This window comes from Aspergillus pseudoviridinutans (assembly GCF_018340605.1).
Source record: "Aspergillus pseudoviridinutans IFM 55266 DNA, scaffold_3, whole genome shotgun sequence".
Lineage (NCBI taxonomy): Eukaryota > Fungi > Ascomycota > Eurotiomycetes > Eurotiales > Aspergillaceae > Aspergillus > Aspergillus pseudoviridinutans.
Genome location: NW_025091283.1, coordinates 1,070,463 through 1,085,869, shown reverse-complemented (window position 1 = coordinate 1,085,869; position 15,407 = coordinate 1,070,463). Strand labels below are relative to the sequence as shown.

The following is a 15,407-nucleotide window of genomic DNA, read 5'->3' as shown; positions in this document are numbered from 1 at the left end:
TTCCTGTTGAATTAATCATAACAATTTGATTCGATCATCCTAAGGCATCGGACTCATCATGCAGAACATAAGGTGTAGATATTTTATATACCAAAACGAAGTAGTAACCTCCCCATGATTTTGGTTTTCGCTGTACATCACGCCCGATCTTGGACCACCAGAGGAAAAGAAGGAAAAGGCGCAACCAAAATCCACACTTTTAGCCAACCCATCTTCTGGCGCTGAAGAACACACGACCCCATGGACCAATGTCACCCCAGTCTCCAGCATTAGGAGGCAGCCAGCTGGCAATACCGCCCATCACGGTCCGCTCGGGGTGAGGCATTATGGCGAGGACACGGCCATCGGCGCTGCGAATACCGGCAATACCCTCGGGACTGCCGTTGGGGTTGAATGGGTACTTCATGGTTGGCTTGAGGGTGGCGTTATCGACATACTGGACGGGCGCCAAGCCTTCACGCACGAAATCTTGAGCTGAGGTGCCGGGAGCTGCAGCGAATGAAGCGCGACCTTCTCCGTGGGCGACAGCAATAGGGAGCGAGGAGCCGTTCATGCCGTGGAGGAAGACACTGGGATTGGCAGGGTCGGGATCCGAGATACGGACCATGCAGACACGGCCTTCGTACTGTTCGCTGGCGTTGCGTTCGAAGCTGGGCCAGTTGGATGCGCCAGGAATCAATTCCTTGAGACGGGAGAGGAACTGGCAACCGTTGCAAACACCGAGGGCAAATGTGTCGGGACGCTGGAAGAAGCTCTGGAACTCAGTGCGGGTATTCTCGTGCAGCAGGACTGACTTGGCCCAACCCTGGCCGGCACCGAGAACGTCACCGTATGAGAAACCACCACAGGCGGCAAGACCGACAAAGCTGGAGAGAGAAACGCGGCCAGAGATAATATCGGTCATGTGAACGTCAACGGCGGAGAATCCAGCCACATTGAAGGCAAAGGCCATCTCCGCTTGACTGTTAACACCTTGCTCACGCAAGATGGCCACACGTGGCTTGTTGCTGAAGGGAGACTTGAGGCTGGTGAAAAGGGGCATGGCCCGGTCCTTCGGGTCGAAGGTGGGGTTCCATGACAGACCGGGGTCGGTATCGTCCAGGATGTTCGAGAATTCCTGTTCCGCGCAGGCAGCGTTGTCACGGATCTTCTGCATGTGATACGAGGTGGTAGCCCAGGTCTGCTGGAGGTTGGCGCGGTTGTTGCGGTACACCAGACTGGCCTTGTGGTAGATGGCGAGGTTCTGCTTCGGCCTTTCGGAAACACGACCGATCTTGTGGATCAGGCCAGCAGGGGGACCGCAGGTGGCAAAGCAAGAGCGGAACTGAATCTCATGCTCTTTGCGCACCTGGAAGACCGCACCCAGTTCTTCTGTGAAGAGGGTCGACACAAGATCTTGTGTGCTATTGGTGGGGCAGATGTTGTCCAACATGATTTCCACACCGCAGCGTCCGGCAAACATCATCTCGGCAAGAGTAGTGAAGAGACCACCATCGGATCTGTCGTGATAGGCCAGAACGATGCCTGCCTCCTGGAGCTGCTGAGTAGCGTCGAAGAAGTCCCTGAAAATCTCCACATCGCGGAGATCGGGGCATTCGTCTCCAACCTGGTTGAAGACTTGAGCGAGGGCTGAGCCGCCCAGGGTCTTGCGGCCGAACGAGAGATCAACGAACATCAGAACGGTATCACCAACATCCTCAACACTGCGGAGGGCTGGTGTCCAGGTCTTACGGAAATCACCGACGGGCGCGAAGGAAGAGATAACGAGGGACATAGGGGCGGTGACTTCCTTGGACTCCTTGGTGGCTTCATCGGTCCACTTCATCTTCATTGACATGGAGTCCTTTCCAACGGGAATGCTGATGCCAAGTTTAGGACACAATTCCATACCGATAGCCTCAACTGCCTCGTAGATAGCGGCTCCCTCACCGGGGTGATTGCTGGCGGACATCCAGTTGGCAGAAAGCTTGACATGGTTCAGGCGGTCGACCAAGTCCGCAGCCGCAATGTTCATGAGGGACTCCGCAACTGCCATCCGAGCTGATGCGGCCGGAGAAATAAGAGCAAGAGTTGGCCTCTCACCCATGGCCATGGCTTCGCCAGTCTTCATTCCCTGAACCAACGCAGTGGCCGTGACGGAAACGTCAGAGACGGGGGTTTGCCATTTTCCAACCATCTGGTCCCGAGCAGTAAGACCACCGACGGTGCGATCGCCGATTGTGATCAGGAAAGACTTGGAGCCTACAGCAGGCAAAGAAAGGACACGGTTGGCAGCCTCGCTGATCAGCTCGACGCGGTTCGGCGCAAGGGAAGGAAGGTAGCTGGTAAGGCTTGCATCGACGGCGGGAAGTTTCAGTTTGCGGGAGTCCACTGTCCTTGTCATCCGAGGAGGCTTGCCAAAGAGGACTGACAAAGGAAGGTCAATGGGTTTCGGATACTCGGTGGAGTCTCTGTCAAGGAGGATAAGTCTCTTGTCCTCCTCAGAGCCACCCTCACCACGGCCAACCACTGAGAAACCACAACGCTCACGGTGAGCAATGGCGGTGAATTTGTTCATGCTTTCTTCGCCGACTGCGAGGACATATCTTTCTTGGGCTTCACAGCACCAAATTTGCATGGGGCTCATGCTCTTGTCGGCGCTATCAATCTCACGAAGCTCAAAAGTAGCACCCAGTCCGGAATCGTGAATCAGCTCGGGAAGCGCGTTGGAGAGTCCACCGGCACCAACGTCATGAATGAACTTAATGGGGTTGTTCTCACCCATGGCCACACAAGCATTGATAACCTCCTGAGCTCTGCGCTGCACTTCAGCGTTGCCTCTCTGGACACTAGCAAAGTCCAAGTCTGCAGATCCTTCACCAGACGTGATACTGGAAGCGGCGCCTCCGCCCAGTCCAATAAGCATGGCAGGGCCTCCCAGAACAACGAGGTAGGAGCCGGGCCTGACGGTCTCGGGTTTCTTGATAGCATGCTGTGGTCGGACTGTTCCAACGCCACCAGCAATCATAATAGGCTTGTGGTAACCACGGACCTCAGTCTGTCCGTTACCAACGTCAACCTGTGTGAGGAGAGTACGGAAGTATCCAAGTGTACAGGGACGACCAAACTCATTGTTGTAGTGAGCACTGCCAATGGGAGCCTCCAACATGATATCCAAGCTGCTTGCAATGTGGTTGGGCTTGCCAACATCGAGCTCCCAAGGCTGCTTCAGATCCGGGATCAGAAGATCAGAAACGCAGTATCCAGAAAGACCGGCCTTGGGCTTGGAGCCTCTGCCGACTGCACCCTCATCACGAATCTCTCCACCCGAGCCCGTGGCAGCGCCAGGAAAAGGGGAAACGGCAGTAGGATGGTTGTGAGTTTCGACCTTAGCCAGGAAGTGGACGACCTCCTTTGTGTGGTTCCATTCGCCGGTGAATGGGTCAGGAGCCCAGAATGCGGCGTTGGGTCCCTCAAGCACTGCGGCGTTGTCACTGTAGGCGCTAACAGTATGGTCGGGGTGCTTTTTATGCGTGTTGCGAATCATGGCGAAGAGACTGTTTGGCATCTGCTTGCCATCGATCACCCAGGAAGCGTTGAACTGCTTGTGACGGCAGTGCTCCGAGTTGACCTGAGCGAACATGAACAGTTCGACATCAGTAGGGTCACGAGCAAGAGGACCATTGGGCCCGTAAGCATCAGCGAGATAGTCAATCTCTGATTGTTCCAATGCCAAACCCAGCCGCTTGTTCGCTTCTTGTAGTACTTCTTTGGGAGACTTGTCGCTACCGTGAAGGGGGATCGTCTCGAGGGGTTGAGGAGCATGCTCGGAAAACATCAGGTGCAGGTCGGGCTCGGTTTGGCTTAGCAATTGGGTCATCCGATCATGCAGAACATCCTCGAAACCAGGCTTGAACTCTTGTGTCTTCTCGCGAAGACATGAGATCTTGATACCCCGCTCAATGCGCTTCACGTACTTACGCAAGCCACAAACATGTGAGATACCAGTAGCTTGGGAACTCCAAGGGGAAATCGTTCCAGTGCGGGGAAAGACATAGAAGACATCGAAGGAACCGTCCTCGGGGCTGAATGAGGCGGGAACATCGGTGATATCGCCGTAACGGAGCAACTGCTCCAAGACGCCCTGTTGCAGAGCATCCAAAGGTCGTTCAGCGTGGACGTAGTGGATCCACTGAGCTCGAACATCCTGGGCCCCGATGCTGGCTGCAATTGCCCGCCCACGAGAGTGAGAGAAGGCAACTGAGCCTGGGATGGCCAAGTATGTGGAATTGGTGGATGTGGAGGCCATTGTGACGTGACACCTGTTGTCCCCTTCTATTAGTTTTTTTTTGCTTCCGCGGGCAACAGGATGGCGAACCTGAGGAAGACAGGGAGACAGGAAGATGAGAAAGAAGGATGTGTGTTTCTCAAGTCTTCACAGAAGTGCCGAAGAGACACTTCTAAGGAGAAGAATCGGCTGGAGCACCACAGCGACGGGGCGTTGAGCTGCTGGCCGTCGTAAAATTACTCACATTCGAGTCACCTCGTCTTTTTGGGAGGCGTCGAAATTCCAACCCCGCGCTAATCCCTTTCCGGCTTATCGCCCAACGCTCTGAGCTTATCAGTCATGTGACTTTTCGGAGAAACCTGGGCCCGTGGATGCCTCAGGATACAACACGTCTTTTTCTGTGCTTGAAAGAAATCAAAAGCTCATGGGTTCCGTCTTGGGAGTCGACATCATTTGCATCTTGTGCAACGTCTTGTGCTCTATTTTCAAAAGCGCCATGAGAGTTTGTTACTACTGAACCTCGATGTTCACGGCACTGAGGAGATCTACCGTTTGTGCCCACTATCCCGCATTATTTAGTGGAGATCTGTGAGACATGGGGAAGCAGAACCGGTCTTCTTAACACAGAAAGTGCTCTCGACAAGAGAATGCCAGGCAATGATATGAGATCTAGAGTAAACTACGTTTTATATCATGCCAGAATTCGCAAGAAAGTACGGAGTATGAATCTTGTGGAGGTACAGACACAAAAGGCCTAGATCGTCAGCCTTGACTGTCGATCTATCTAATGCGGGCTTTATAGGGCCTTCAATTTAACCCTGATTCCGTATATTCAGAATCAGCACAGACTTCACTTCAAACCTTGTGTGCGGTTTCTATTATCTTTGAGGCTCGATCACAGAAGCCAAGGGTTTCCAGTAATTATCTGATATAATAATGACAAGACGTATAACTTCTCGAGCGAATGCATAACTTACTCGAAGTACTCGACGACATGTTTTACCTCTTATGGAAGGCGAACCCATTATACCAAATTGGGAAAAACGCTCCGAGCCATCAGCCTTCCGATGCCAAGGATTATTGACGGCGGAGCTCTCTTGATGGTGGCTGTTTGGCAGCAAATTTTCGCGCCAACAACGTCCAAGGCCGAGTAATACTAGGTATATCAATAGCATAACTGCAGTTGTGCCAGTCTTTGAAAACTTTGACTTTTGCTTTTCTTACGAGCTGAATAATTGCGATATCCAGTCCATATCTATGACTTTTGCTAAGAAAGTGTCAAACATCAGACGTTGCTTTCGTAACTTACACAGGTTGTATGGTCGATAGTCCTTCCAGTCCCGTAAGAGGTTTTAAGAGGAGACACGAGCACTTAGATATGAGATTAGCCCTCCCACTATGTGCAACATTGTTTCCAATAGATTTCCATAGATCTAGATCCATTATTCGGAGCCCAGGTCCAGAATACACAGTGCAAGCTAATCAGGCCCACTTCGCCATAAGCAGCTAACTTGACACGACGCTCAGGCTGAGAGGGGATTCGGAAACAGCCCTAATAAGTAACTGATAACATTTCCTGACTGCCTTTAATGGTTCATGCTCTCTCTGAGCTGAGTCTTAGCTGAGCTTCAATGAGCGCTGCAGCGTTCATGTCCTTGGAACTGAATACGGATTCTGAGCATCAGGGAGGCAACTGTTGATATTGATTGATGAATTTTCCACTAGGAGCACTCCGTTGAACCAGCATTCTGTACGGAGTATAGCTGTATAAATCCTTCTTTTATACCCTCTCTTCTAATATTGAGGAGGGCGATTTCAATGCCTGGGCTTAGAGGGACTTGCGTCGTAAGGCTATCAATCAAATGTTGGCCTGATCGCCTTTGTCCCTTGCTTTGCCCAATTCCACATTTCCACTTCAGATTTAGAATAGTTTAGCGGGAAGAAGACTTACCCCTGAGCGTCTACCCAACTAATAAATGTCAAGCCTAGGCTCTAGCTCTATTTACGGAGTGTGTAGAGATATAGAAATGGTACCATGGTTGACAGCGGGACGTCATGTTAAAGCAGTGGCCTCGAGGCATATTACCTGAAGAGGCTAGTAGGTCCACTGCCAGATCGGGCAACCGAGGGACCGCCGAGGCAGATCCGGGATAAGCTGCCGTCCTTGGTATCATGCTCTATGATGTTGACAGTGGAAGGTCCATTCTTACTCCTTTCTCACATCTGGCTCGCCGCCCTCCCCGACTGGCTCCACCGGTTCGATTTAAAAAATGGTTCGACTGAGCGATTATAAGTACCTGCCAGGATCCTTCAGGATGAATCTCCCGGCTACCGACTGTGCTCAGTACTACATCCCCATCCTAACCAGGATATCTGCTTGTAGCTAGTGCATAGCTCGACATGTCGGACCAACAACACCATCAAGATGCCACGCGAACTCTCTCCTTGGGATCTGGCCCGGGTCAATTCGACCCCCTGGACCTTCCCCTCCGCCAAGTAACCAACGATGCGAACATGGAAGAGTACACTGCCGAGACTGCCACGGGAGAGATCATCAAGCCGGTCAAATCTTCTGCAACCGGCAAGGTGGAAGACTGGAAGTTGGTCACATTCAAAGTTGATGATCCCGAGAACCCAAAGAACTGGTCCAAGGCCTACAAATGGTATTGCACTATGGTCGTCTCGTTTACGTGCTTCGTCGTCGCCTTCGCCAGTAGTGTGATCACGGCCGACCTTGAAGGGCCATCCGAGGCCTTCAATGTCTCCCATGAAGCTAGTCTTGTTACGGTTACAGTCTTTGTCATTGGTTTTGGTGTTGGTAAGTCTCAATGAACAGAATCACTTAGAGCGTGTCCCATGTTGACTGATTGCAGGCCCTATGATGTTTGCTCCTCTTTCGGAAATGGTTGGGCGCAGGCCTGTTTATGCTATTACGCTCCTGCTTGCAGTTATCTTCGTCATACCTTGCGCGGTTTCCAAGAACATCGGTACGCTTATCGTCTGCAGAGCTATCGATGGCATCGCATTCAGTGCTCCAATGACGTTGGTCGGCGGTACTCTGGCTGATCTGTGGAGGAATGAGGAACGTGGTGTCCCTATGGCTGCCTTCTCTGCCAGCCCTTTCATCGGTCCCGCCATCGGTCCTCTTGTCGGTGGTTATCTCTGCCATGCTGGTTGGAGATGGCTTTACTGGATCCAGCTCATTTTGGCCTTTGTCGCCTGGGTCCTGATTACCTTCACAGTCCCGGAGACCTATGCCCCAATGATTTTGCGGAAAAGAGCAAAGAAATTAAGGAAGACTGAAAACGATCCGAAGTACGTCACGGAGACAGAACTGGACCCTCGCCCCATGGGAGAAAGAATACGTATCTTCCTCCTCCGCCCATTTCAGCTCCTGTTTCTGGAGCCCATTGTTCTGTTCATCTCCATTTATATGTCCGTCTTATATGGCTTGCTATACATGTTCTTCGTCGCGTAAGTTGACGCTGCCTTGTGAGATTTTTCAAGGACGGGACTAACAGCTTATTCCTAGCTATCCCATTGTTTACCAAAAAGGAAAGGGATGGGGCTCAGGCCCTACTGGTCTGATGTTCATTCCTTTGGCCATTGGTGTCTTGGCTAGCGCTGCCTGTGCTCCTTTTGTCAACAAGCATTATCTTACACTTGTTAAGAAGCACGGTGGAAAGCCTCCAGCTGAAGCGCGTCTGATCCCTATGATGCTTTCATGCTGGTTTATCCCCATCGGTCTCTTTATCTTCGCCTGGACATCATATCCGAACATTCACTGGATTGGCCCTGCCATTGGTGGCTTCCCCGTTGGATTTGGCTTTATCTTCTTGTACAACGCCGCGAACAATTACCTCGGTATGTTATCTCCAACTTCCTCAATGATGGTTTAGTACTAACTGCTACTACAGTGGATACATACCAGCATCAGGCAGCCTCTGCCCTCGCCGCAAAGACTTTCCTCCGTTCCATGTGGGGTGCTTCCACCGTATTGTTCACTGAGCAGATGTATGACCGCTTGAACGACCGATGGGCCAGTTCATTGCTAGCCTTCATTGCACTGGCTTGCTGCGCAATTCCCTACGCCTTCTACTTCAAAGGCGCTTCCATCCGTCGGTACTCGAAGTTTGCCTTCGCCGACGATGAGGAGCAGCAGGGATCGGGAGAGAAGCACTAGAGAGGTTCGACGCATGTCTTTCTGCTTCACAGGTTCGAAGTTTCGAAAAATGCCATTGCATACCCGACAACTTCTTTACTAATTTCCATTGGGTTTATTGTGCATATTTTTGCTGGGTTTTATCTTCTTGGTTACGATTCAGATCATCTGAATGGCATACAGAAAAGCGGAGTCGTCTGGGATTGATTTCGGAAGCATTGATAGATATCCTATACCTACAATAGAATCTAGACTAATAGACATTATTCATTCAACTAATTTTCTCTAATTGCTTTCTCTCCAATAATGTGACTTATTCGATAAAGGTCTGGGTTCATCGCCATCCTTATTCCATGGTCGTGGTCAAGACGTCATATCTTTCCTCTTTTGCAATTAGGGTTGGTGTTCCCCGCTCCAATCACGTGCCGTGCAGATTACTGCTTAGTAACGTCGGATACTCCAACTCGGCAGCTCAGGCCGCCCGCACCAAAGCTTACCTCAAATGCGCTGCTACCGTGCAGAATGCTGTGAACTGTGGCTCTGAACACTTAACTCTAGATCTATTACGGAAAGTGATGTATTTCTCTTGACGCGACTCTTTGACGCTGCCGTCGATTGATACATCTCGCGCCGCATCCGCTCCTCCGCTTTGCTCCATGATCTCCGCGGTTGGCTCAGCCAGATCTCTCCTTATAGCCACGGAAACGCACACAGCACTCGGGAATTTCTCGATAGAGTGCCGATCTTGATATTTACAATGGCGTCCCCCTACCAAGGCTCAATGTCGTTCTCACCGTCTGCAGCCGGCTCCGACATGACCGCCGCTACCTCTCGGTCTGTGTCCGATCTCCCGCAATCCCAAGTTGACGCGATTATTCGAACAAAACGAAAGGCGCGCGAGCCCAAAGCCTGTTATCCATGCCATGCACGCAAAGTTAAATGCGATCGCAACCTTCCGTGCGACGGCTGTGTCAAGCGCGACCATCCCGATATCTGCTCCTACGAGCGGCCGTCGAAAAAAAGGATTATAGCGAGTTCAATTCCTCCGTCATACAACGACAGTCCCGCTGGAGCCTCTCAGCCCGGTGTGGCAGAGCCCACGGTGTCAGCTGCGCAGGAGGAACCTCGTATGCGGATTAAGCAGGAGGCCGGGCCAAGTCGGATTAACTCCTTGGGATCCGGGAACCGTATATCCATTGCGCGGGAGGAGTGGGACAATGTTCGCAATAGACTGAAGGAGATGGAGAAGACTATATCGAACTTGCGAGTTGGATTGGAACGGGCCGAGGAGGGCCCCGGTGGGACCCTGGAGACGGGCAGTGCGCATAGTGTGGATGGGAGTAATCGGTCCAAGGCTGCTTCTCCGGAACGGGAGGGCATTCATGCAGCGAACACGTTGGGCGAAGGCACTGTGCACTTGGGTTCTCGATCGGTTCTTGCATACATTCTCAACAACAAGTCCGGGTCTGATCAGCTTCAAGCTCTCCTTGAGGGTGGGATCCTGCCGAAGTTGGGTCTCGACAATGAGTCCGCCACATATCCGTTCGTTGATCTGTGGTCTTCCGACATGTCGACATTTGACATTAGCGCAGTCTGTAGTGCGCTGCCAAGTGATCAGCAGTGCAAGGAGTTAGTTCTCTACCTTTGACTTGGATTGTTAATGGGCCCCGTTGAATGCTAACAGTATGGCAGATTTTTCTTCTATTATCGGGACGTCGCAGGAGCCATTTACCCTGTCATCGAAGATATCCAGCAGTTTGAAATGAGTCTCGATCTTTTATTACGGAATAGAGCATCTATGGGTGGCGTATACCGAACGGACGCGGATCAAGCACAGCGACCTTTTGGTGTGACTATAGCCTACCTGGGTCTGCTCTTCGCCGTGCTGGCTTCCGGCTGTCAATCATCCGACTTGCCTGGGAAAGAGAGAGAACTGACTTCTCAGGTCTATGGTATGTTTTGCCAATTTACATTTGCACGATCAGGCTAACTCACTACTCACTGAATCTAGTGTGCTGCTCCTACCAGTGTCTCCGGATGACCAATTTCCTATCGCAACCTACCATAGAAGCCATTCAGACTCTGTTGGTGATTGGTAACGTGTTGTCGTACAATATGAATCCTGGTATCTCTTATGTCTTACTTGGTGAGTGAATAAGGAAGCTTTCTCGTGGACTCGTTGGCTGACTGGCGTCAGGCATGACACTTCGTATGGGACTAGCGCTTGGTCTCCATGTAGAATCGAGTCGCTTCTCACTAGAGGAGCGGTACCGTAGACGACATGTTTGGTATAGTCTCTCAGCCTCAATCAAGGATTTTTAACGTCATGCTAATGCTGTTTAGGTGGTCTATGGCATGGCAGGACAGCCATTTCTCTCTCTCTTACGATCGACCGTCAACCACTGCCGTCAGTCAGCCGGATATCGCGTACCGCGAAGACTCGAAGCCTGGAGAGCTCTCGTACTTTGAGACTCTTTGCCGAATAATCTCTCTGGCCCTCGAGGTCGTACGCTCGCGCATGCTTAGCTCTCACTCGCAAATGAGCTTCAAAACCATACAAACTTACAAAGAAAGGATTCAGCAAATTATGATTGAAGCCAAACCACATTTGCGCGACCGCAAGTACTGCCTTTCATCCACTGAACATTTGGAAAGGGTTGTACTGAAGCTGCATTCTTCCTATTTTTCTTCCGAGCTGCTGCGTCCAGCTCTCAAGTCCTCACCCGACTCGAACGATCCAACTACCATCAGCATGCGCGCTGACTGTGTGAGGAATTTGATGACGACTGTCGAGGCATACATTGAAATGCATACAATCAGTTCTCATGCGTCGCGCTCCTGGATTACTCTGCAGCGAGCGATCAGTTCAATGTTCCTTCTAGCAGTCACGGAAGAGTCGAAGACGGACCCTCAGTTTTTGACCCTGTTGCGCCAGCTCAAAAACATCATCGGCGAACGCGCCAATGAAGAAGGGACGGTCGGACCACTTTCTGCCACAGCCGGCGGCACGGCTTATAATACGGTTCCTGGAGCTGCGAATGTGACGGGAACTAGTGCTGCTGCTCTTGACCCGACCTCTCCAGAGTCTGCCCCCATACCGCTTGAGGCGCAGACCCAGTGGGCTAAGCCATTAACCAAGACCTATCGTGCTTTGGACAAGCTAGAAGCTGCGTTCTATTCCCTAAACAACCGCGCTGCCGGTTCCCATGGCAGCCCAGCATATCGGAACGCCTCAGCGGGTTCGGCAACCGCAGCTAATCTTGGTCCTCCTGTAACTGTCGGTGCTATGACACCTAGTATTGGGTCGCTGCCGCCTCCGACGCCTGAGAGTTCCACGAGTGGGGAGTGGACCATACCTACTATCCTTGACCGCGCGGCCGAGTACATTCATCCTCCGCTTTGGAGCTGATTGCGATGTGTTGGACAACATGTTAGAAGCATGATGGTTCTCCTACGCTCATAAGTCTCTTTTTTGCATTGGTAGGGGTTTATGGGTGTGCACTGGTTCCGGGAGTCATTATCTGCTATTTTCAGATCTATCAACTATGATTTGTCTGTTGGGCGTTTGACAGTTGGATTGCTTCCAAATTATGGGCCATACTGCCTGAGGATTCATCGCGTTTGAGCATTTCGAATCTGCCTTTGACGTCATATGTCGTTATCAGTCAATATGAATCTATAATCCACGCCAGCTTCATGGTATGACAACACAAGGACCTGAAATGTTTCTTTCATGACTGAAGTACATCTTCTGAACCACCCTTGCTGGCTTCAGTTCACCAACGCACTCGCCGAATCCGACACCCGAGGACGCATCCCATCCTGCAAGAAGCGCCTCTGCGACCCATCCAACGAGGCCGAAGGTACCCTTGCGCCCGCGTGATCTCAGGCAAACATCCATAGCTCCCCTCGGTGGATCCACTTGCCGTCTCGGTGCATATCTCCAGCCCCGTAAGTCACACCCCGTGCTGGCGAGATGCGCGCCCATCTGTCGACAACTCCAGAACAGATACTGGGCTGTTTCACTCGAGGAGGACGATGAGCTATCGCTCTTTCTTGGTATTTTACAAGTGGAGTCGACTCACCGCTCCAGTTGTTCGGAATAACCGGCCTGGATATGTGCTCTCTGCGTCCATGGCGGTTCGACTATGGTGCGGTGGCGGGAATCTCCTAGGAAGATGACTGCGTTGTTGAGCGTGTAGCACATTGGGGTTGAGAATGCTGGGGTAATGCCACTCCAAAGGGAAGATTGTTGATGGAGAAGTGTGACTATAACCTGGCGAAGTCATGGTAAAGTCTCTGTGTTGATGTTGTATGCAGATGATATTCTCGAGGGCAAGAGAAAGACCATCACGGTAATGACTATCTATTTTAACACTCTCAAGCTTCTGGAATAGCTCGAATATACTCCAGCTTGGCCGTCTTGACCCTACTCGGACCATCAACAACCGTGGAGAAGGGTATCGGGTGTTTATGTGATTGTAAGGTAGTTGCTGGTCGGAGGGTCTGCCTCCTTTTGTGCAAATCCCCATCGCCCACTTTTCGTTTCCTCTTCGAATTCGAATTATAAACTCCACTATCGAAGACGAATTGATTTCCAACCCTCACCAGACACTTATAGCCCTACATTTAATGTGGCTGTCTACAAGATAGCAAGTCTCCTCGATTGAGTCTCTCCATTCTTGTTTCAGCAGAACTTGACTCAGATGGGCTACGAGAAAGGCTGGAGAGAGACCACATGACACTTAAACAAGATGCACTTGAGAATTTGATCTTTAACAGATTGTACTACTAGGTTCTATTAATACTTCTTAGCTAATTTTCGGGGAAGTGTTCCTGTGCTTTTGAAGCATATATCATTGGACTGATTTGAGGGGACTGGATCCAGGTACTACACACTGACCCCTCAAGGTCGATGATTGCTTATATTACTCCTTATACTCCTTATACTTGAAGACTATTGTTATTCTGCCTAAGCATCACAAGCAATGATTATTCTACGTGCGTCTCGTTCCTCGTAATCGACCGACTCATTGGACTGGGCGTGCAGAGGTAGTCAGCAGTGTCAGCTTACGGCTGGCCGATGAATTCCTTCGCACTCGTACTCCTTCGCTCAATCAAATATTAGACGAGTACCTTACGTTCTAAGCTCAGTCGGTTCAACAGAATTGTCTTGCATTCGTGGTTGTCATCGCATTATTGACTACACTCAACCATCAGCATCCCAGTCTGAAACAGGCGAGAAATTGACCTTCACTATGTCTTCCACCCCGCTAAAGAAGTACTACAAGGTAGCCGTTTTACTCTTCGAAGGAGTAGACATCCTTGATTTCACGGCCCCTATCGAAGTCTTCACTCATACATCCCACAACCGAAACCCTGATAACCCGGACAGGGTTTTCCAGATCAACACCATTGCTCGATCACGAACAGTGAACGCCAAGAACGCCCTCATGGTCCAGACGGACCTGCTGCTCGAGGAAGCAATGCAGGGCCTTGTGGATTTCGACATTATGCTTGTCCCTGGTGGGCCACCATCTCTTCTCAATTCGTTGGTCGCGTCCAATCCCCCGGAGGTAGACCTTATTCGCAGCTTTGCCACACTACCTCCAAGGACGGTAGATGAACCGCGTGTGCTTCTCTCAATTTGCACCGGAGCGTTTCTGGTTGGAGCGGCTGGGCTTTTAATTGGAGTTCCAGTCACAACTCACCATCGTGCCATTGAGAGACTTCAGGAGTTTTGCACCCGGGTAAATGGAGAAGGGGCTCCTCCTCCTGAGGTGTCGCACAAGCGCTACATTGACGCAGGAGTTCTAAAAGTTGGGTCAGCCAGGCTGCTGACGGCAGCAGGAGTGAGCAGCTGCTTGGATGCATCTTTGTATCTCGTTAGTCAGTTGACCTCCCCTGATATGGCGGCATTCATCTCGCGCGTGATGGAATATGACTGGAAAGTGCAACATTCTGAGTAGAGGGTCTCCGAAGCGGTGATGTAACTTGCTACAAGCTAGCTGAGGGTTCTTTGGGCGAGGGACGAGTTTGATGCGTTCTCGACCCTCCTCTACTGTCCGTGAGAATTGAAAATTTGTCTGAAACCTTCTTTCAGCTGTTCTGTAGAGTCAGCCTGAGTCACATTTCTTCAGTATCGGCCCTGAATCTTGGTACAGCCTCTCTGTAGTACGACAGTGAGATCGTGTTGTCAGTGAGACAATATCTTTGCGTATCTGCCATTACGTGTGGACACAGCCCGACGCCCTGGCCAAGGGGCTCGCCCTGGGTGCTGTGCTTGTAGAGAACGTGGCGAGCGTGTAACCCACAAACAGTTCCAGCAGTTCCACAATCTTCAGCATAGTTCCCGTCTGCTGACTGAGTCGTCTTTAGCAGCTGAAGTATTCGATGTGAATTTGGCCTGACTGTGATCAGCCCCCTCAAAAGCGCTTGGCTTCGCATTGGGTGCCGTGAGACGACCCGTACTTGGATTTGGACTCAAAGACATTGGCACTATGTCGTTTGCACGATTCGTCAAACCCTCGCTCACAGCCGATAATATCTGCCTAAGCAGCTGCAGGCCCTGTCATCTCCCAAAGCTCTGTGTCAGCTACCTCGTGTTCTCTTTCGAGGCTTCTATCGGAAGAAGGTTCGCTGCACTGCCATGCCCCGGGTACAGAAGGCATGGATACAGGTCAGCCTCCTGTAGATCCTTCTCGCACTGGGGTTATTCAGCTATGGACGATGCTGACTGCCAAAACTCAAGCAAAGAGCGTGTGCTTCTAGCGTATGAGAGAAATGCACATTCAGAGTGGCTTGCTTGTTAGTCAACGATGTCACAACGGTCCTGAATCCTCCACTCTTTCGACGTCATTGATGATATAGCTGACGAAGATGCATGCCTCTCACTACGACTTGCCCTGTCTCTTCCCTTTTGGAAAGATATAAAGCCTTGCATACCGACGGATTGAGCTAGGCCGAAGTCACCATCGG

General features: G+C 51.1%; 4 protein-coding genes across 4 annotated transcripts; 3 read left to right on the top strand and 1 right to left on the bottom strand.

Annotated features, from left to right (window-relative positions):
• Nucleotides 1–199: 199 nt before the first annotated feature.
• Nucleotides 200–4,288, bottom strand: Asppvi_004127 (phosphoribosylformylglycinamidine synthase; the record flags this gene model as incomplete). Its single annotated transcript, XM_043300083.1, has 1 exon — nt 200–4,288. One exon carries the CDS (start codon nt 4,286–4,288, stop codon nt 200–202), a length of 4,089 nt encoding a protein of 1,362 aa, XP_043156018.1.
• Nucleotides 4,289–6,667: 2,379 nt separating this feature from the next.
• On the top strand, nt 6,668–8,450 carry Asppvi_004126 (MFS transporter; the record flags this gene model as incomplete). Its single annotated transcript, XM_043300082.1, has 4 exons — nt 6,668–7,085; nt 7,141–7,741; nt 7,800–8,131; nt 8,185–8,450. 4 exons carry the CDS (start codon nt 6,668–6,670, stop codon nt 8,448–8,450), a joined length of 1,617 nt encoding a protein of 538 aa, XP_043156017.1.
• A 736-nt stretch (nt 8,451–9,186) lies between these two features.
• Nucleotides 9,187–11,838, top strand: Asppvi_004125 (putative C6 transcription factor; the record flags this gene model as incomplete). The annotated part of the gene is made up of 5 exons (XM_043300081.1): nt 9,187–10,058; nt 10,122–10,381; nt 10,441–10,575; nt 10,627–10,717; nt 10,773–11,838. The coding sequence occupies 5 exons, from the start codon at nt 9,187–9,189 to the stop codon at nt 11,836–11,838; spliced, it is 2,424 nt and encodes an 807-aa protein (XP_043156016.1).
• Nucleotides 11,839–13,687: 1,849 nt separating this feature from the next.
• On the top strand, nt 13,688–14,398 carry xanA (isonitrile hydratase-like protein xanA; the record flags this gene model as incomplete). The annotated part of the gene is made up of 1 exon (XM_043300080.1): nt 13,688–14,398. One exon carries the CDS (start codon nt 13,688–13,690, stop codon nt 14,396–14,398), a length of 711 nt encoding a protein of 236 aa, XP_043156015.1.
• Nucleotides 14,399–15,407: the final 1,009 nt, after the last annotated feature.